Raw genomic sequence first — 22,384 nt, 5'->3', positions numbered from 1 at the left:
GCACACAATTTAATATTGCTAATAGGTAAATATATAATTTTCACAAATGAAATGCGGTGTTATGCTAAAACAAACAAAAACCAGACTGAAAGAACATTTTCAGATTAAAAATACAGAAACAGCAGTTGTTCTATCTTGATCGCCACCAGGGGGCGATCAAGACGTTACGTCAAAGAAAAACAGACGACGTCATTTCCTCGCCAGCGCAGACGTCTGTGAGAGAGACGTTTGGAAACAGAAACTGATGAAAACTGTGTCGACTTTGTCGAGATGGCTTGACTGAATCACAGAGTGTCGTGTTTAGAGGTAAGCGGCTTCATTTAGCCTCGTTTCCGGGCAGTTATTTCCGCCGAGTCACGGCCGAACCGCCGGTTAGGCAGCCGGTTAATTAAAACGTTTCTTCATTGATTAGCAGCTGCTATTTAACAGGTTAGCGAAGCTTCAAACGGCAGCAGCCCTTAGATTTAAAACTAAACAAAATGACAGTAAAAGTTGATAATTAACAGGTACGTGTTTCAGAAAAGGTCAGTTTACATGGTTGTTTGTGTTGATATTATACAAGTTTACTGTTAGTTAAGGACTTTAGGACTTTAAAAAAACATGACATATTTGTTTACATGAATATCTGTCTGTCTGTCTGTGAGACTGCAGTTGGATGTTGTACAATATTTCAAAAATAAATACTTGGTGTAAACGTCCATTAATTTAAAATTTATGCATCAATGTGTGGATAAATTTTCATTACAAAGCAAAAACATTCAAAATGAAACTGTGTGTCTGTGTTTAAAATATTTTCCCGTTTTCTTTCAATTATCAGAACTGGTGGTGAGTTGTTGTTTTATTTGATGTTTTCATGAGAAAAACTGAGGTCAGATGAGCACAAACTGGGAGCCCATTGTTACTGTTTTGACTTCTAGAACCAACCAGAGGAAAAATGTGTTAATGCAACCATCTGCCTCTCATTTAGTGTAAAGAAAGTAATTCACTATCAGCTGTATTTTCACACTGCAGGTAAATGTGACCCAAATCCAACTTGTTCACTGGAGTCTGAACGGCCCAATTTGAATCTTTTCATCCAAAAAAAAATAAAATTAATGAAATTTACGCCTCTTCCGTAAGTGGAACTAAATCCGACATATACCCGAGTGTGTCTGCAGTCTGCATGTCACATTTTATCCGACTTTCATATGATTGACATTAGACGTGTTATAATTCTGCACCAGAAGAATCCAGCAGGGATAAATCCAGATGGATGGAAATTCTAATTATGAAAGACGTTTGTGTCAGTGAAGCTTTGACTACACATCCAGATAGGTTTCTTAACAGAAGATGCAGTCAATGTTCCACAAGATCATCAGAATCTATTTCCCTTCAGATCAGAGTAAACCTTAGAGGAGCAGCCATGGCCTGCGCTCGAGTGCCGCTGGATGAGCAGCAGGTGACGGAGTTGGGCCCTTTGGGAAAGGAGCGCACTCTGCCTGCGCTGGTTGGTTCAGTTTTCTTATGTTTGTTTGAATGACATTTGACCCCAGAAGCATTTTTAACAATTTTCTTGAAGGGGCAGTATTATGTAAAATCAACCTTTTTGAGCTTCCCATCACGTTATAATTTTATTCCCTCATCAAAAACATACCTGGAGTGTTGCTTTGATTCTTTCATGCATGTTTGAGAAATAATTTAATTTCCATGGCAACCATTCAGCTGCACAAAACGCCTGGGTGGACTTAGACACGCCTTCTAGTCACAGCTCCTCCCCCACTCAGCTCCTTCAGACTAGCCAGCAGCAATTTGTCAAACACCTCTGCTGAGCTCATTATAGGAGCGACTTGTCAGTGAAACGCTGGTAAAATCGTTAAAGGGTTAATAGAGGAGCCATTTTGTGATGACTTCCTCAAGGCGGAGTTTCAGAAAGGGCAGAAGCTTCTTAAAGAGAGAGAGGCCCAATTTCAAAGCATTTACTTATGAAGTACATTTTTTAAAGTCATATTTGACATAAACAGCATTTTATAACAACTGAAGGTAACATAGTTGATTGTGCATTAAAATGGAACAATGTGGTTGGAAAACACATAATTCTGCCCCTTTAAAGTCTTTGTTGTGTTTTCCACCAGCACCCAGACAGGAAGGAGGAGCGCTGCTTCGTGCCTTACAAACCTCCCCCAGAAGACGGCTCTCCGGCCGAGGTGGAGGAGTTTCTGGAGCACGCCAGGTTTATAGCAGAAGACCTGGAGTGGCTGCTGACGCTGCCTCACGACAAGTTCTGGTGTCAGGTGCAGGACTGATGCCGCTTCCGATAGTTGGAAATTAGTCAATTAGTCAAATTTATTGATTTATCCTTTATGCCTGTCGCAACAAGCAATAAATCAAATAATCATACAATAAATTAAAATGAGCTTAATAATTTCCATTTGCCTGATTTATAATTTTTCTCTCTTTCTACAAAAAACTGGATGATAAAAGTCTTCAGTCTGGAGTTTGGGTCGGAACTAGCTCTTGTTTTGAAAGACAATTTTGTTTACAGAAACTTTATAATTCATTTTATTTATTGTTTTGTTTTATTTATTTTGAATATTTAAAAGGTCTTCCAATTCCAGTGTTGAACAATAATATTAGAATTTATTGTAATAACTTCTGGGATAATTTATCATCATACAGTCAGCAGTTGTGAAAACCAGTAACAGATGTTACAGTTTGCCAATCATCAGTAAACATCAGATATGTTGGTCGATGTTCCATTTATTACGGTTAAAATGAGTCCAGAGTAAACACTGTGGCGTCTCCACCAGGTGGTGTTTGATGAGTCTCTGCTGCAGTGTCTCAACTCGTACCTGCAGCTGGCTCCACGCGGCCTTGACCTTTGCACCCTGCCCCTGTCGCCGGCGGTGGCCGACGTGCAGCGCACCGTCCACAAGGCGGTTTTCCTGACCTTCCTCCGGATGGCCACTCATAAAGAGTCAAAGGTCAGGCAGAGGGAATAATGTACGTTACATTTATCTGATGATTTCTTATAAAACAAACATTTATTTTTTCTTTCTTTGCGACAGGAACATTTCATCACCCCGGCTGTGTTTGGAGAGATTATCTACAACAACTTTGTGTTTGACATTCCTAAAATTCTGGATTTGTGCGTTCTCTTCGGAAAGGGCAACAGCCAGCTGCTTCATAAGATGATAGGTGAAAATCTACTTTAATCAAAAATAGAGCTGAAACGATTAATCAAAAGGACTCAATAAAACGTAGATTCACAGAAAATATGAGCTTAATAACACCAGATATTATTAGCAGAATATTTGGTATAAACTTGAACAACATAAGTGTGGAAACTTCCCTATTTACAGGAAATAATAGATGTCTATAAGCCGTCACTGTCCAACACAGTGGAGGTGCTATGATGGTTTTAATCCAACCTGAAAATGACAAAACCTGGAGAAATTTAGGAGAATTTTTTTTTCCTTGAATAAAAAGCAAAAATTCAAAATATTAGAACTAGGATTCTGTGACATCAGAAAGTCAGAAATTTGTGTGAAAGAATATAGGACCGAAACAATTAATCGTGATTAACATGAAAAATAATTATGAACTAATTTAGTCATCAATTAATTGTTAACTGGAGCATAAAGCCTAAAAAACGTGTTCAAAAAAGATACACATTTTGCATTTAACCTTAAAAAAAACTTTTTTTTATCTGTAAATATGTACTACCCAGAACTCAAGTGGCAGTTTTTGCTTCACTTGGTTCTAATTCTGTAAAAAAATAAAGAAGTACATCTCCTACATGACGTTAAATTATTAATCAGTTAATCTAAAAACTAATCAGCTGGTCAACCCTTATCATGCTGATAAGTCGAGCAGAAAAGTCTGAGATTTTCACGTTTATCTGTTAAAACTCATTTCAGAGAACATTTTTACTCAGCAGCCGGCTTACTACAGCGACCTGGAGGAGACGGTTCCCACAGTGCTACAGGTGAGATTTACAATCATCTGAGTGCGTCTGTTCAGTTTTTACCTTTTTGTTTTATTTTATTTAAGTTTGTAATTGGTGTTATAACTGTCCAGGTGTTTGACACAATCCTGGAGAAATGTGGACTGCAGTGTGAAGGAGCCACGGCCATGGAGCCGAAGAAGCTGAACGCACGGAAACAGCCGACGACCATGAGCATGAACCTGGAGGTCAGACAGAATAAGTCTGAACGCCACCGATGAACTGCGGCGCCGTTTAGGGAAAAAATCTGCTAGAAAACTCTGAAATTTTTCGATTTATCCCAGAATTGTTCCAGAAAGAAACAACTTCTGAATTTTTTCTAGCAAATTTTTGACCTTTGAAACTGAAATTTTCTTTTCTTTTCGACCTTTTAAAACTCACTAACTTCTTTTTTCAGAAAATGTCTAACGTTAATCTTAGATTTTCAGTTTTTTTCTATAAACTTTTTGACCTTTCAAACTCAGAATTTTTCTTGTATTTTTTGTAAGTTGTATAAGGTAAACTCAAAATTTCAGATTTTTTTTCTAGAAAATTTTGACCCTTTGGACTCAGAAATTTTCTTGTTTGTTTTTACTAAAAGAATTCTGAGATTAATCTCAATATCTCTGATTTTCTTCTGCCAAATTCAAAAATGTTCTTTTTCTTGAAAATGTCTGCAATTGAACTCAAAATCTCTTCTTTTCAAGCAAATTTGTAACTTCAAACTCATAAATTTCCACGTTTTTTCTTGAAGATTTCTGAGATTAATCTCATTCTGAGTTTTAACGTAATTAAAGATCACACGTTTTGTTTTGTGGTAAAAATGGCACTAAAATTGACACATATTGAAAACCACAAGTAAAAACTGTTTATATTTATTTCTTCTAATGTAATTTAAATATATGGAAGTATGTTTTTTATCTTACAAATTAATCTGCCGTTTTTTTCCTTTCCATCACAGGATCTTGTAGATACAGTTTTGTACTTGTGCGACTCGACCACCACCATCCACACCTTCCTGGACATCTTTCCCCCTGCTTGTTCCAGCTTCCACTCCCACGGCTTCCTCAGCAGGTAAACCGGCCGGATCGGAGCTCACAGTGAGACCTGTCGGCATTAAAGGACAAGGGATTCAAACAATCAGTAGAGTTGTTGATAATTGTGGTTTAACGTCCGCAGCGCTTGCTCCTTCGTTTAGTGTTGTAATTCTGCCGCCATCCAGCAGAGGGCGCCGCTGCTCATCTTTAAGCAGAACCGTTCCAAAAAGCAAAGATGGCGGTGGTCGAACATAAGAGAAACGGTCCAAACAGGGTCTGGATTGGGATGAAAAATTTACTTCACGCGTTTCTGTTTACGAAATGTAAACACTCTATCACAACACTGTTTTGAAATATAAACGGCCGACAATCCCCTTCAGTTTTCACCGTAATAGCGCCATTTCAGCCGGGCTACTTGGCGCAGCTACGTCAGTTTCTCAAGCAAAAACTACTGAGGTGCAACAAAGGCAAGGTAATAACTGGAAAAAGCAGAATAATTTTAACAGGATGGAAAAACATGTGCCATTAAACACGGTTGGTTTGAGGGCTGTTGCAGTTTTTTTTTAACGTGACACTAGAAACTTCTGTATTTATTTCTCTGCTCACAGGATAAATCAACTTTAGATGAATTCATTAATCGATCATTTGCATCCATAATAAGGACCTTCTGTTTTCCTTCCTATGGCCTCAGGCTGCCGCTGTTTTACGAGGCCGCTGTGCCAGACTTGGAGAAAGCCATCAGGAAGAGAAAGTTTAACGATAAAAGGTGAGCATCCACCTCTGGGATTTTACTATTAGAAAAAAAAGGGATTTTGTGACATGTAATGAGCTGAACTCTTACTCTGCCACAGTGTGCAGGAAGACCTGTGGAAGAGGATGAGCCACTCCTGCAGAAAGATGGTGCAGACGACTCACCTGCTGCTGCACCACACCTGCCTGCAGCCCATCCTGGAGGGGTGAGTCCGTCACAGGCAGCTCAGTCCCAAAAACACACCGCAAACACCCAATCATTCTGGGCTTGGATTTATTAATTTTAAACAGACGATAAACAATAAGAACAGGAAAAAATAGAAATGATAATGTCCATTAAAATGCAATTTTACATAATTTGTTCAAAAAGGAACAGGAAGAAGACGCAAGATCTTAAAAACAAGTTACACCAGATAAACTTAAATTATTCCCACATTGAATGACACTTAAAACCCCTATCATCATCCCTAAATGTGAAGTTATTTACCATTTTTAAGATCTGTACAAAATATTTTCCAATAAGCTTCTTTCTGAACAGTTTTTTAAGCTGGTTTAAATTTGTACTTTTTATCATTTAATCCATTCCATAAACTTTCCCACACACTGATAAATGAAAGCTCTTTTTGGTTGTTAATACGTTGTTTGTTTTATTTCATTCTCCTCTTAAATTATAACATCCCTCTCTGTCACAAAACATTTGTTTATTGTTGTATGAAAGTTGATGGTTTTTTACTTTAAATATGAAATGCAAAATTTTCAGCTTATTTTATTGAAAAAATGATGGGTTTGTATGTTCCCAATATCCCACTTACTGTAATATTCTGATATCCTAAGATTTTTATTCCAATTGATTTTTCTTTTTTTTTTATTGCGAACAACGACTGTAATTTTGTTTTTATGAATTGCCCCAAAACTTTCACACAAGTTAAATGTGTTTCAATGTTTTTGTTTTGTTTTAGTCGAGAAAACATGCAAATGTTTGCTGAGGAACTCCTTCAATATTTTGCATCTTTTTTACCTGAGAAAAGGTGAGAAACATATTTATTATCTGACTTTTAGAGTGAGAAGAAGAGGTATATTTAAAAATATAATTAATTGTGAAACTTGTGGTTTTTTTCTGAAAATTTAGCCCATTTTGTGAGGATTTTTTGTTTCAAACCTCCATATTTAACCAAGTTTTTGTTTTACAGGGTGAAGTGAAAAGTAATTTTCTGTTTTATGGAAAATTATTTATTTTTGGGAGTTAAATCAATGTTGCAGGTTCTGATTTAATGCCTTAATAACTGAAGCAAATTTAAAAAGTTTCTTTTTATGATTCGCAGGATTTATGATTTACGAAGTTTAGCTAAATTAAAAGTAATTATTTCAGTAATTGGCCCACTCTGGTGCTAAATTTGACCCGTTTTTTTTTTGTGTGTGTGTGTTTTTCAGGTTTCTAGTCGACTTCGACGAGCAGTTTCCCATCTCAGACGACATCAGCCTCCTGCAGCAAGCTCTCCCTGTCATGTATCCTTTTTTCACTCTCTAACACATTATGTCCGTTTAGAGCCTTAAAAGCTCCAGGAGTTTTTTCAATGTCGTAAATATCAGTTTTATTGCAGCCGGTTTCTTCTTTAACTCGCCCTCAGTGACGAGACGAGGACGTCGTATTTGCTGCAGGGTGTGGAAAGCGCCTGGGACGCCACGGGCCGACGAAGACCACGCACTGAAGGCGCTTCCTCGTCGTTGGCCAATGAGGGCGCAGCAGCGGCCTGTTCGGCCGGCTTCAGGTCGCCAGAGGTCAAAGAGTCGGGAGAAAAGAGGCTGGTGGGGGCCGAGGCCAAGATGGCCGCCCCACAGAAAGGAGACAACGTGAGAGTTTCAATCTGCAGCTGCATGACGTCTCAGTGTTTATTTGTGTTTGTTTTTCATGGGTTTAAATATTAAAATAGAAACAAACTCAGATCTTCGGAAAAGTATTTACAGCCCTTAAAGTCTTTATGTTGTTTATTTTCCTGCTTTAGCCACAAACTTCAGTTTTTGGATCATATGAGATGGATCAATATGACGCAAAAGCTGAAGGATTTTTGTATGTAGTGATGTTTGTGGTTCTACAGTTCTTCCTCTGAAGGACAGTAACATGGCATCAAAACGTTTTGGGTTTCCAGGGCGCCGTATGTCCTATGAGCGGGCCGGAGCTCGAGTCGCTCCTGTCCTGCATCAGGGATCTGCTTCCTGACCTGGGCGAAGGCTTCCTGCTGGCGTGTCTGCAGGAATACGGCTACAACTCTGAGCTGGTCATCAACAACATCCTGGAGGACCGACTGGCTCCCAGCCTGGAGAAACTGGACCGAACCATGCCGAGGTACGGCCTCCTGAGGCTACCACCGCGTCCACTAGGGGGCAACACTCCGTCTTACTGTTTAAAGACTCTTCTGGCGCCATTTTGCTTTAGATATTTAGAACTTTGTATTCGGACTGTTGTAGAAAAAATAAAAGTAGTAGTACCTTCCCGCCAAAAACTCAGAAATTTTGAGATTAATTTCAGATATTTTCTAGAAAGAACTCGGAAATTTCTGAATTTGAAAAGTTTTGTTGAAAAACCTTGAGAAATTTTTATTAATCTCTGAAAATTTCTAGAAAAATCTTGGGAATTTGAGTTTGAAAAGTCCAAAATTTGTGAGAAAACTTGCAAAAGCTCAGAAAAGTTTTGACTTTTGAAGCTCAGAATTTCTAAGGGTAATCTCCAAATTTGAGGGTTTTTTTGCAGATGTTTGACTGTAGGAGCTTAGAAATGTCCAAGTTTAATTTCTGAAAAATATGAGATTAAACTCAAGTTGTTTTTTGAGATTCAACTTTTAAATCTCAAAAATTTTCAACTTTTTCTAAAAGATTTCTAATATTAACCGCAAAAGTTGAAACCACAAATTTTCAACTTTTGAATCTTTCAGATTTTACTGGGATTAATCTCAGAATTTCTGGGTTATTTGGCAGAAATGTTTTTCTTTCTAATAGGACTAATACACTGCCTCAGATTTCTCATGTGGTGTCACTTTACGGGTTCTGCTGGAGTTGAAGGGTTTCAAACTAACCACATTTTTATGATTTCTCGCAAAAATAGTTCCAAAGAAAAACGTCGTAAAACCTGCAGAGACATTTCAAGATGACAAGACAGTCGGCATGCTGAACGTTTTTGTTTGTGTCGTTTTGTGTGATTGGAGCTTAATGTTCGTCTGCAGGCCGGTGAAAGAGGAACTCCCCGATGTCCTGAACAACCGATCCAACGTGTTCGATGACGACGAGTTCGACGTCTTCCGCAGGGATCAGGTGGACGTGTCCCGCGTCTGGAAGGGCAGGAGGTAGAGGAGCAGAGGAAGCTGCTGTCAGATTTAATTTTTTTTACCCACCAATGCTCTTTTTGTTTCTGTAGTTCAGTGTAGCTTTTCAGCAAGAAATAGGAGCTTGTTTTCAGTCAATAACTCCTTAATTTTGATGAAACATTTTAGTTCCACTGGCGGATTATTTCACTTGTAATATGGGAAAAATGTCTTGTTATAAGTGAAATAATCTGCCAGTTTAACTAGAAGTTTTTTTTTACGAATATTAAGGAATTATTGAGTTAAAACAGGCTCATAATTCCTGCAGAAAAGTTACTTGTAAGTTAGTTTTGTCTTATTTCAAATGCAGTAAGACATTTCCGATAAACTAGATAAAATCAGTTGGTGAGATTTTGTGTTTTTGCAGCGCTCCAGAGGATTTTCTGTTCTCCGCCTACAGGAAAGGCGAGAGCGCCCGAGAGATGCTGAACGACAAGCAGCACATAGCGGAGCAGCGAGCGCGCTACCAGACGTACGAGACGGTGGTGGACGAAGTCGTCGTCGAGCCGGGAGCGTCGGGCGGCGCCGGCGCCGACCCCTACGACCTGGACGACTACGACGACGAGTACGACGACACGTACGACATGAACCAGATTGGAGCCAACGACCTGGACGGAGACAGTTTACTCAGCAGGAGGTATGGCTGCCCGGCTCCTACAGGTGCTTGAAATCCTTGAAATTAAAAATCCCCGGGACATTAATGCTGATAACAAATGTGTTTTATATTTCTGACTGGAACTTTAACATCCCGACACAATGAAGGAAAAACTGGTAGCTGGTTGATTGTGTTGTTTTTTTCTCTCTGCAGGCCGTTCACCGTCCCACAGGTACTGAGGAAAGGAACCAAAGCAGAGGAAGAGGAGCGGGAAGACGATGAAGACGAAGAGGTTTCACAGGTCATAAAGAGACTCGCTTTTCAAAATCACGTTTCCATTTAATTTTAGAAAACTTTCTCATTGTAATGAGCAGAGGTATTACTCCTTTAATATATTTTTACTCAAGTAAAAGTAAAAAAGTATTTGGTAAAAAGTACTGTGCAACTGATCAAATCATGTAATATTTAATAATTACATCGTCAGAAGGACCAAAATATGAAGTTAAGTGGACATTTTGGTACTTTTAGGACCAAAGTGACAATAAATAACAAAATCAGGCAAAATATTTTTTTGCCTGGTACAGTGAAGTAGAAAATCGAGAAGTTTTACTCAAGAGTAGCAATACTTCATAATGAAATCACTCAAGTAAAAGTAAAAAGTACAGCTACATGTAAAAGTCCATTTCTTTCTAAAAAGTTACTCAAATGTAATTGAGTAAATGTAACTAGTTACTTGCGGACTCTGGAAACGAGATGTAAAAATGTTACTCTAAAAATGCAGATTGATTTTAATGAGTTATAGTTTTTAAAATCTTATTTAAATGATTTAACACTCCTCAATGTATTTCCAAACTCTGACAGTTGAACAACGTTTCTGTAGTTTTGACTCCAAACGTTGATTTGGACTCAGAATCTGACGAGTTGGAAAAGGTTCTAACATTTGAGCGTTTTTTTGATGATGCACTGTGAAGTGGGTTGAAGAAGTAGACGTCGGTAGCAGTTTGGAAGCTGCGTCATGTGTTGCGTGGTTTTGTGCTTCAGAACCCTGTGAACCGGGACCAGTTCGTTCAGGACCCGGCTGTGCTGAGGGAGAGAGCCGAAGCCAAACGAGCTGCCATGCAGCAGAAGAAAGGGTAAGAACCTCCAAGTTCATCCAGGACGGCTTCCCGTGTAAATAAAAGATTATTTTAGGGTCTTTACACTATTCCCTGTTTAGAGTCTTTATATTAGAAAGTTAAAAATAAGAATCATCCAAGCTTTTTTTCTCATGAAAACATCTTATTTTCTCCTAATTTTAAAATCTTTATTCTCGTAATTATGTACTATTACCCTAATACGCCGTTGTATAACTCATAGAAGGGAGGATTGAAATAAAAGCCACATTTTGAGATTGTTTTCTGTCATTTGCTTTTTCTTCTTTTTCCCCTAGAAAATAAATTGCTAAAAAAAATCTAATCAAATTAGAATTGGAATTCGAATCTGATATGAAAGAAATCTGAGATTTTATTTTTATTGTCAAGCCCTAACTTTGGTTTGGTTTGAATGCTTATGAGAAGACCGGAGACCGCTCCAGAAGCCGGAAGTGGACTCAAAGCGTGGCATTCTGGTTAAATACAACCAAAACAAAGACGCTAACTAGCGCTGGCAGCAGAAACGTCTCGTGTTTTTTTTTACTGAAGATGAAAGATAAATCCTCCAACCGCTGAAATCTAACGCCACTCCATTTTGTTTACATTTGGTGAAGAAGGAAGTTTCGCTCAGTGTCTTCAGAGGGTTTTGTGTCATTTCCTTTTTTAGTTCTTGATGCAGTGCCCCTACAGGTGAGGAGGGGAACCGTTTTTTTAATTAGTTCTGTTATTCAGTTCAGTGAGAAAATGAACCGCAGCAGCTGGAAATTTTGAGAATTTGTTTTCTCATCAAACCCAATCTGCTGTGAAATCACCCTGAATTATAATCTCTGGATGATCCTGCGCTCGGTTTGTGGTTGCAGCTTTCTGACCCTCGTCTCCTCCCTTCCCTGTTTCCTCCAGGTTTCGGCCCGAGCGGCCCAGTAACGTGGTGGGTCGGCCCAAAGGCCAGGGACAGACCACGGAGACGTTCCTGGACCGACGCAAGAAGGAGGCCAATAAGAGCCGCGTCAGCAACCACAACCGGCGCTCCATGGCGGACCGGAAGAGGAGCAAAGGCATGATCCCCTCCTGACCCGCTCCACGGCGCTGCTGGAGCCGGAGGAGGACCGGTTGACCCGGTTCTGGTCTGTCGCCACAATGTTCTCTATGGATCTTTTTTTTTTTCTTTTTTAAAAAACCCCAAAACGATTAATTTTAGCACTGATTTCCTTCCTCGGCTCACCACAACCACAATCAGACTTTTCATTTTTGCCAAGTAACAAATTGGTTTATTATTACGATCCAAAGATGTAAACAAGTAAGACATCAAAGAGCGTTCCCTCCATCAAAGAGCGTTCCCTCCATCAAAGAGCGTTCCCTCTCCTTCTGGAAGAACATCAGCTGACCAAACCATCAGAGTGGACGTGAGCGCCCCCTCCTGGCCGCTCTGATTGCGAGAACCGGGTCAGAACCAAACGTTTGGAAGCACAGGCTGCGTCATGTCGCCATGCACAAACTATTTTCTACAAGAGAACCGATCTATCTGTCAGAACATTTTGTAACAAGACAAATTATTACTATTTTGGAGTTGACATGACAAAAAAAAACAACAAAAAAGATAATAAATAATGCAGTTGTTTTGACAGCTTTCAAGTTTGAGTCATCCGTGGTCAAACGCATAAAAATGTAACTTGTATAAAAAAATTTTTTTACATACTTGTTAAATTGATCACTGTTGTGACGGTAGGAGATAATCTGTGAGAAAATGAGCTCCTTTCCGTTCTAATAACTGCATAAATAAACCACTCAGAGGGAAGGGGAGGGTCTTAGCGCTGTCAATCACCCCCATGCTCTTTGCTAATCTATAGCTGGTTAGATAGTTAGCATAGCATGACAGCAGATAGACTGTATTCCTGACAATAAGCACATTTAGCAGTGAGTACATGAGAATGATAGACAGCGCTAAGCCCCGCCTCCTGGCTGTTGGTTTTGGTGCCTTTCTTCATACTGCAGTAATGGCTCAGGGAAAATGTGGAGGAGATTGACCTTCTCACAGATTATCTGTCACAACATGGAGCAACTTTAACATGTGTAAAAAACATTTTTGTAATAAAAGTTACAAACTGATTCAAGTGATTAGATCTGACCCAGATTTATACAAAATAAGTGAAAACGTTGATCCCACCAAGCAGAAGCGTCTGCTTTTCTGGAGTCACTAAGAGCTGCATGTACAGAAGTCACCAGCAGGGGGCGCGCATGACTCAACACTAATTTCTCCTCACTGTGCAGACTTTTCTTTTTACAGTGTTGTGCAAAAGTCTTCAGCTTTTAGGAGGCGACCTTCTTTGACCTGCATCTGTGATTTGTTTGATTTGATTTGGTTAAACCCAAAAGGTTTTATTTCTACTCAAACATCAACTGTTGGTCTGATTGTATGACAGAGTGTTGGAGCCATTAGAGGAGTAAATTCATGCCAAAACTCAGAAATTTCAGATTAATTTCACATGGACTTTCTATGAAGTCAAAAAAATATTTAAATGTTCTGTTAAAAAAAGTCAAATCTACGTGATTACAGGCATAAAGTTACTAGAGCTGCAGATGAAAAGAAATTGGCACATTTTATTTAAGCACTAAAGCTTATTTTATAACATTAAAAATACATTAGTAGGTGTAAATAAATAATTTAGTTTCTTAAATAACGAAATAAACATTTTAGTTCCTAAAATGCAGTAAAATAAAATTGTAAATAAGCTGTAAGTTCCTTAAATTTAACGACAAAGAGGAAAGATAAGATTTGAAAAAAGGAGCCAAAGTTAAGAGAATAACAATAATATCTTTATAAACTACACTTAAATACATTTTCACAATAAAATTATTTTTTTAAGACTTTTGCACAGCACTTTAACTCTCGTCGGGTCAGTTTGGATCTTTGTTTTCCAGGGTGGAAGGATTATAAACAAACAGCTTTAGTGGATTTTAAATACAAGAATCTGTTTACATTTTTTGTGGCTTGTGGACCAAACTTTTTCACACAGTCCAGACATCATTACAAATAAATCCAAATCAACATTTGGATTTTTAATGCCTTCATTTATAAATATTTAAATTGATTTGATGTCCTGAAACACTGAACTGTGATAAACATGCAGAAATACAAAGTGAGGAAGAGGACAAACACGTTTCCACACCACCGTTGTTTATATTTAGGTATTCTGTACGGATCATTTTGAAAGCTGGATAATCTTTTCACCCTGGAAAAAAACCTGCTAATTCTTCAAACAAGAAGCACAGAAGTGATTTTAGCAGGAAATAAATCAGATGAACATGTTTGTTACTGACATCATTCAGGAGCTACAGTGAACTGCGTGTGGAAGAAGTAGAAGTCGTCGTCTGTGGAGCGAATAGTTTTTACATGTCGAAACATTTCAGCGCCCGACTTCAGCTGCAGAGATTCCACATATTTTAACGTAACAGACGTCCCAGGAAGAGCTCAGCACGAATCCATAACGCAGAGTTTCTGCCGCCTGGAGTCCAGATCCGCTCCCAGGGAAGGCGGAGCAGCGGCTGCTAGCTGTCTCTGCGGACGGCGCCTGCAGGGAGAATCAGAAGCTCTTCAGACGGGTCGGATCCGGGGGGCAGCGGGGGAGGAAGTGGGGAACTGACCGAGGATGCTGCGTTTGCACAGAGGGCAGGTGTGCTGCAGCAACAGCCAGGGGTCGATGCAATCCCTGTGGTACTCATGGAGACACGGCAGCACCCGCAGACACTGAGGACACAACAGTCAAGAGTAGAGCAGAGATCGTTTCCCCTACTCCAACATCCTGCTAACACCAAACAGAGCTAATGAGGAAGTGGAGCAATTTCATTATAAAAATATTTCTAGTGTGGATGGAAGTTTTCTAACTTTAAAGGCCAGCAAGAAACACATTTTTATAAACCTGTTTTTGCTTAAATGTCTGTATGTATGTTTTTGGTGAAGCGTTCTTTTATCTTGAAAGTTGCCATATAAGTTTTACTTAGACACTTCATCGTTAGCTTCTGCTAAGGTTTTGTATTTAGCAGTTAAAGCATTTTTTATATGCACAGCAGTTGGCTAAACTCTAAGCTGCTCATTCTTCTCATTTTTGATGTATTTAGAAAAGTTGAACAAAACTTTTTGGTTAGCTGTTTATGCCAATGGCAATTGGCGAATTTCAGTGCAAATTTATATTCTCAACCATTTTGAAAAATGTCAAGAAAAAGGAAATGCAGGATCTAGGAAACTACAAAAAGGTCTGATATTCATCCAATACTTCATTTTCCTTTGGGATCAATAAAATATTTTAGAATTTGAATTTTGTATTGACAGATGATTTTTAATGCAAAATTTATTCTCCATAACGGCCATCATGGTGGCCATCTTGAAAAATTAAAATATAATCAGTAAATATGATTTCAGTGGGTCCAATTATGTATGATTTGACAAAAAAAGTATTCATATGATAAATATAAAATATATATATATTTTTTTCTCCCCACCAGGGGGTCTTTTTGTGGGCTCTAGTGTCCCTTATATGACAATAGGCTGACAGGAAGTGGGAAGAAGAGGGGGGAAGACATGCGGCAAATGTCAGCCGGGTCCGGGAATCGAACCCGCAACGGCCGCGTCGAGGACTAAAGACCTCCAAACGTGGGTTGCGCTATCCCCTACGCCACCACAGCACGCCAAATATGAAATAATTTGGTGCAAAACTAATTTGACAAACATGGCGGCCATCTTGAATTGTTTAGTGGCTGCCCCTGCTGCCCATCTATGCCAAGTGAAGTTTTTGTATCCACATGTCAAGGATTTTGCTGAAATATTGTTAATATGCCTGAATATTGAGCAGCAATGACAAACACCAACAGTCTTTAGTCAGAGGCATCTTCTGGTTTGTTTGAAGACTGACTGCTACTGGAGATTCTTCTTGCATAGAGCACCGTCCAAAGCGAGTCTTTGACACTTGAATGATGAACATTTATTCATTAGTAGGTGTAAATAAATAATTTAGTTTCTTAAATAACGAAATAAACATTTTAGTTCCTAAAATGCAGTAAAATAAAATTGTAAATAAGCTGTAAGTTCCTTAAATTTAACGACAAAGAGGAAAGATAAGATTTGAAAAAAGGAGCCAAAGTTAAGAGAATAACAATAAAATCTTTAGAAACTACACTTAAATACATTTTCACAATAAAATTATTTTTTTAAGACTTTTGCACAGCACTTTAACTCTCGTCGGGTCAGTTTGGATCTTTGTTTTCCAGGGTGGAAGGATTATAAACAGGGTGGAAGGATTAGTGGATTTTAAATACAAGAATCTGTTTACATTTTTTGTGGTTCGTTTGAAGACTGACTGCTACTGGAGATTCTTCTTGCATACAGCACCGTCCAAAGCGACTCTTTAACACTTGAATGATGGACATTTATTCAGTTTGGGGTAATATATAAAGTTTTGCTGGATTGTTAACACACCTGGTTGTTGTTGAACGGTTCCAGGCAGACCGCGCAGTTCTCCGTCTCGGTCTGCTGGGACGGGTCGCACCAGGGTTTGGGCCGACGATACGTTTTGGTTTTCAGCGACGACATTTTCTTCAGAATGTCCTGCTTGGGAAGAAGCTGCAGCTGAAAATATAAAACCAGAACAAATTTATGTCGTAATGTCAGTAGTCTGTAAGATATGTCTGCAAATTTCTAAAACATTAGAGAACAATAATAATAATTCAACTTTTGTAACAAGTATTACTTCAACACAGTGAAAACTAAATGAAAAAACCAACAAGATGACGCAGAACAAACAGTACTTTAAGTTTCTGCAGGAAAATAACCTGTAGGAGCTGGTCTGTTATTTACATTCAACAGAAACACACCAGATGGAGACTTGATAAGGTAAAGTGCAACTAATCACCCTGTGAAAGTGAAACTCCACTCCAAACAAATTTAGAAAAATTCTACATTTTTAAATTTAGAGCGTGGCCAAGAGGTGGATGAGCAATAAATCTGGCAAGTTTTTTTCTGCACTTTTAGAAAATGTGACTGCAGTAGCCATTGTTCAGCCCACAGAGGGCAGCACCGAGACAGGTTTAAAGTAAAATGTTACAGAATCCAACAAAATTTCAATAAATTGTCAAAATTTCTGCAGAAATTCCACCTATTTAGTTAGCAAGAAAAATTTTGTTTGGGGGTTTAGTTACACCTTACCAAATAATTTTTATTTACACAGAATTGCTGGATGGAGCGTTGGGAGGACATGTTTTATATTTTAGGAGTTTAAATCTGGAAAGTGGAAGTGGCTTATCCAGTTAAATCCATATTTTAGGGTCTTAAACTATTGTTGTTCTGGTTATTTTTTAAAGTTTTTCTAATAAAATCTATGCATGTTACAAACTTTATCTGACTGAAGTGATTTAATTTCTGCTGTAGTGCAGAAATAATCAGCTGTACCTCTAGGTTGTCGTTGAGCTGGCGGTCCTGGTACTGCCAGCGGGCCTGAACGATGACGCCTGTGCAGAGGATCAGCGCCACCAGCAGGACGGTGTCCCACAGCTGCTGCAGGTACTTCTGGAAACCACCAGAAAAGAAGAAGCAGCGTGTGAAATGTTCAACGCTTCTAGAACCGCGTATCCCGACAGATCAGACCAGGGGCGTGTCGGCCCATAATTAAAAATAACCAGTTAATTAAATACAGACATAACAACAAATTCAGGCTTTTCACAGTTTCTCTTTTTTCTGTAACTCTTTTTTTGGACTGAATTTTACAGAAAAAAATCTGAACTTTTTTCTCAGAATTTTGACTTTTCAGAATTTTGCTTTTAATCTCAATTTGTAATTTTTTTTCATAATTTTGACTTTGATCTCAGAATTGTGATTTAAATTTCAGAATTCTGAATTTTACTCTCAAAATTTTGACTTTAATTTTCGAATTCTGAGATTAAAATTAAATATTTTCTTTCAGAATTTTGACTTTTTTCCACAGAATTTTGACCTTAATCCCAGAATTCTGATTTAAATTTAAAAATTCTGGTTTCAATTTTAAAATTCTGAATTTTCTTCTCAAAAGTTTGACGTTAATCATAGAATTCTGACTTCTTCTGAGATGAAAGTCAGATTTATTTATTTTTTTAATTTATTGGCCCTAATCCTCTTCCGTAGAATTTCCACAAAGAACGAGACTAAAAATATCAGAACTATGCTTTTAAATTTGCTTTTTATTATTGCCATTTTCCATGCCACAGAATAAAAGAATATCCACATTTTTAAGATTGCCTTAGAAAAACAGTCTTCAGTCAGAGGCTTCTTCAAATTGACGGTAATACAGACTGCTACAGGAGCTCTTTCCTGCCCACAACCATTACAATAACTTTTTGAATCATTTTGAATTAATGAGTCTAAATTTATGTTCTTTTTTCAAAATGTTATGTGACATTAGCGGCTTTATATAAATTTTTATTTTTTGTGGCTATTTTGAAAGCAAAATATCTTCGGCTTATAAAAGTTGCAGTTGAATTAGACAGAGCTTTAGAAATGAACAGGGGTTTTTTTTGTTTTTGTTTTGTTTTTCTCTTTCCTCCCCACCTGGACCTGAGAATTGCTCTCGCCGGTGCAGATGACCCCCTGCCACTCTCCGTACAGGCCGCCTCTGGACCGGCCACAGCTGGACCACAGGGTCAGCGTGGCGCCCTGCCCGGAAAACACAGCAGCAGCTCGGTCAGCCTGTCATCTGCTCACTCACCACTGGGGGCGCTGCCAACCTGGAAACACGCGACCAGCCGCGAGGAAGAGGCTCACCAAGTTGTCTTGTAGGATCATCTCATACGTGATTTTAGCCGTCGCCCGGAGACCCCTGCAGTAATAACAATAAAGAACATGCTATTTAATCAAACTACTAAAATAATAAACAACCTGAAGACTGAATTAATCGGACAGATTCAGGATTTTTTGGTGCTACTTTAGAAATATTGGGAATTATTTGTGTTTACAATATTTGTGTGTATGTATGACCGTACATGCGACTTTTTTAGAATAAAAAATAATACCTAAATAAAATATTTTAATTTGTTGTTTTTTTTACATGCACGTGGTTTTCAAAGTTAGAAGAAAAAATAAGACAATTTTTAAAATAAAATAGAACAGATTTGAAATACTGCAAGAAAAAGCAAGAATTTAAAAAATAAAGAGAAGAATTTCATAATAAATTTTTAAAAAATTATATTTTAGTCTAGATTTGTTTTAAATCTGCACATGAAAATGAGAAACACTGCAGGCGGCAGTTTAAAAAAATAAAAATAAAAACATTTTTTAAAAATAGACAATAACTAGGACAATTAAATATTAATAAAAATATAAAACAAACACTGTGAGAGGCAATATTTCTTCAAAAAAGAAAGATATTTTAAGATTATTTAAAAATAAAAAAATGTGATGTAGATTTTTTTTGGACATGATTTTAAAGTCTGAAGAAGTAAATAAGAAGTGCTGCAAGTGGCAGTATTTCTTTCAAAAAAACAAGGCATTAAATTTTTTTTAATTAATACAATTGATATATCTGAAATACTGCGAGTAGCAGTGCTTATTTAAAATAGAAAAAAATAAATAAAGTTCTCATGGGAATCTGATGGTTCCCACGACAAAATGTCAAAGAATTCAGTACTTTGGTAAGACATCAATCATCAGGACTTTGACTAGACATTAACTTTACGTTAGGTTGGTGTGGCTGTGGTTGCGTAGCGTTTCTGTACCTCAGCAGAGCTCCAATCAGCTTGGTCACGTTCTCTGATGTTTGGATCACAATGATGGGCTTGGACAGCAGAACCTGAGACAAATCCATCTGCAACACAGAAACGAGCCGATCCAAACATTTCAACAGAGCCAGAACCAAAATTAGTCCAAATCAGCACAGATTTCATTCATATTTATTGTGATATTTACAAACTATCAAGAAAGAAAAGTAATGCTTGCAGCCAAAATATGAATCAACAGGTCATATATTTGTTAAATATATTTTTGCCATGTTGTTTAAAACTGTCACCATGTCATGACAGTATAAGACGAGACAAATACAGATTCTCTGGACGATAAATTGTCCCAGAAGTTATCATGATAAAATACAATATTTTTGTTTTGAATTCACATTCAAGTAATATTACGGTAATAATAATGCAGGAATATATTCAAAAAAATTTGTAAGCTTTAAATTCTAAGGAACATTTAACACTGGAAGACATTTTAAATACACAAAACAACAAATAAAATTAATTATGAAGTCTCTGTGAACAAAACTGTCCTTTAAAACTGGAGAACATGAGAACCAGTGTGACGTTTCACCTCGCTGGCTGTGTTTTGGTTCAGAGCCAGGATGATCAGCGCTGACGCTCCCAGGACCAACGCCCGCTTCATCTGTGCACCAAAACAACAAAATTCTTAAAAACTATCATCCTCTAACCATCATTGAGAAACAACAGCTGAAACCTCCTGCAGGTTGGTGGAGTCACCCTCAAACTAAGCTGTTCTCACTTTGTTAACCACTGCATCAGCAAAAGACTCCTGGTTCCCAGTGGAGGCTTTGCTGTCGTCCATCTCCACCGGCACAACGCCAATCCACGGCTCCTGCCAGTCGCCATTTTCCCCGTCTCTCCCTTCGCTCGGCTGCGTCGCGTCACCTCCGATCTGGAGACAGGAAAACAAACAATCGTTTAATCTAAACTATAATCTCTGCAGATTTATAGGGGCTGAATCAAAGCTTTTTTAATGGAAAGTTTAGTGGAAGGAAAACGTGTGGAAGAAAAACATTTTGCTAAAGCAATAGGGTGAGATGTGAAGCACCGTTTGAAGAGTTTGGGGGAGATTCAGAGGATGTTAACTCGGGTGGAGTCAAGAGTCACAACAGAGTTATCCAGAACATTTACCACTACGCAATGTTTTTTCTTCTGATAACTTAAATTTGAGGTTTTTATGATTTAAGTTGCAGTATGTAACTTTTACTAAAAAAACATTTTCTTTTATATTTGTTGACACTGTCACTGATGTGACAGTTTAGTGTAAGACATCTAATCTGTGAAAACAATGGAGCTCCTCTGCCTTCTCCCAGTGATGACTAGAAAGAACCAATCAGAGCCAAGAGGCGGGTCTTAGTGCTGTCAATGATGCCCATTTGCTAGCCACTTCCCATACCTCCCTGTGCTATATTACAGCTTCTCCAAGACAAAAGATATTGTTATGACGGCAATAGCAGCTCAGAGGAGGTGGACTTTTTTTCCACAGATTATTTGTCTCATATCACACTGTCCCTACGTATTGACAGTTATACAAAAAACTTACATACTGCAGCTTTAATCATAAAACTTTGAAAGGAAATGTTAATCTATATTCAATATCCAACTTTTAGATATACCTTTTTTTGTTGTTAATGAGTTGTTTATTCACATTTACATCTATTTCAAGACAATTTTATAATGTAACAAAGAAAAACAAGAAGCTAAACACAGGAAAATATATTTATTTTTGCACCTTGCCAAATTTAACTTGAATATTTCTGATGCATGTGTAGATTATAACACACAATGCATGTGTAATTAGTCTTTTGACATCATAAATGAACATTTAAAAAACATCAGGAAGCCTCACCAACACCAGGTTCCCCTCCAGCTCCTCCTGCTCCTCGTTCCGGGTCTCTGAGCTCTTGATACCTCGGCTTGACACCACCTCCCCCTGGAGCAGAGTGCTAACAGCGGGCTGGTGATCCAGAAAAACCTCCACCAAAGCGACCTGCTTTGCGGCCACCAGCAGCCCGGGCCACCGCAGCAGCAGCAGCAGAACAACCGGCGAGGGTAAACAGAGGCAACACCGGCGAGCTGAAGCCATGGTCCCCACACCCCAAAAAACCAGCAGGAAGCAACAATAAACACACAAAACTCATCAACTGTCAGGCATTTTGTTAGAAATCCTGCAGCCGATTATTTTAGGCTGGTAGCTCGCAGGCTACTGGATGTAAACAGGAAAAACAAGAAACTTCCGGTTGTAAACGGAAGTCGGGAAGGGATTATTATTTTGTGTAAGAGCGCCCAGATGATTCCCTGAACATCTCTGGTAATAATTCAATTAACTACCATTGATCTTTGAATGTGTACTTTTGTACTTTTAAAAAGTGATTTTCTTCAACGAAATACGGTAATTCTTCTGTCGTTAAGCGCAAATTGACCGTAAAGTTACCGGCGCTGACGTGTATTCCCCAAAAGAGAATAATCTTCTCATAGTTCCATCTTGATTTTAAAGCCACAGTTCGTTTAATGAAAACTGCAGAACAAAAAAATAAAATGAAAAATAAAAATAAAAACTTCATATTAAGCACATTTTTATCCACTTATCATTAGGTTAATTAAAAAAAAAATCAACAGATCACCCCTACAATGTATTGCTGCTAAGAGAAGCAGAAAGAACTGAGCTTTTCATATATTAATGTTGGTAGCACTTTGTAGCTGCAGATTCATCCTTTGCAACAAATAAGAGTACACAAAAGGAATGATGTTATTGCAAATTAAGCAATAAATATCTACTTTCCTAT

The 22,384-nt window shown here is 38.2% G+C and overlaps 2 protein-coding genes across 5 annotated transcripts; one reads left to right on the top strand and one right to left on the bottom strand.

Annotated features, from left to right (window-relative positions):
* Positions 1-159: 159 nt before the first annotated feature.
* Positions 160-12,935, top strand: ascc2 (activating signal cointegrator 1 complex subunit 2). The gene is made up of 19 exons (XM_044111199.1): positions 160-306; positions 1,376-1,486; positions 2,112-2,270; positions 2,787-2,960; positions 3,045-3,174; positions 3,897-3,964; positions 4,057-4,170; positions 4,923-5,035; positions 5,690-5,764; positions 5,850-5,954; positions 6,708-6,776; positions 7,180-7,254; positions 7,377-7,599; positions 7,896-8,092; positions 8,967-9,086; positions 9,505-9,741; positions 9,913-10,000; positions 10,741-10,832; positions 11,730-12,935. The coding sequence occupies exons 2-19, from the start codon at positions 1,403-1,405 to the stop codon at positions 11,899-11,901; spliced, it is 2,295 nt and encodes a 764-aa protein (XP_043967134.1). The 5' UTR covers positions 160-306; positions 1,376-1,402; the 3' UTR covers positions 11,902-12,935.
* On the bottom strand, positions 11,981-21,957 carry rnf215 (ring finger protein 215). 4 transcript variants are annotated; one of them, XM_044111204.1, is made up of 10 exons: positions 21,448-21,956; positions 20,338-20,490; positions 20,149-20,220; positions 19,563-19,651; positions 18,613-18,667; positions 18,400-18,504; positions 17,269-17,385; positions 16,300-16,443; positions 14,472-14,574; positions 14,177-14,398 (listed from the first exon to the last, which is right to left on the bottom strand). In XM_044111204.1, the coding sequence occupies exons 1-10, from the start codon at positions 21,682-21,684 to the stop codon at positions 14,376-14,378; spliced, it is 1,098 nt and encodes a 365-aa protein (XP_043967139.1). In that variant the 5' UTR covers positions 21,685-21,956; the 3' UTR covers positions 14,177-14,375. The 4 variants fall into 4 exon arrangements, with proteins under 4 accessions (XP_043967137.1, XP_043967136.1, XP_043967139.1 ...); XM_044111203.1 differs by having other exon boundaries at positions 16,300-16,449; positions 21,448-21,951; XM_044111202.1 differs by having other exon boundaries at positions 11,981-14,574; positions 21,448-21,957.
* Positions 21,958-22,384: the final 427 nt, after the last annotated feature.

This window comes from Gambusia affinis, linkage group LG03, assembly GCF_019740435.1.
Source record: "Gambusia affinis linkage group LG03, SWU_Gaff_1.0, whole genome shotgun sequence".
NCBI lineage: Eukaryota > Metazoa > Chordata > Actinopteri > Cyprinodontiformes > Poeciliidae > Gambusia > Gambusia affinis.
Note: the sequence above shows the minus strand (reverse complement) of the source record. Positions and strands in the feature narration are given on the sequence as shown.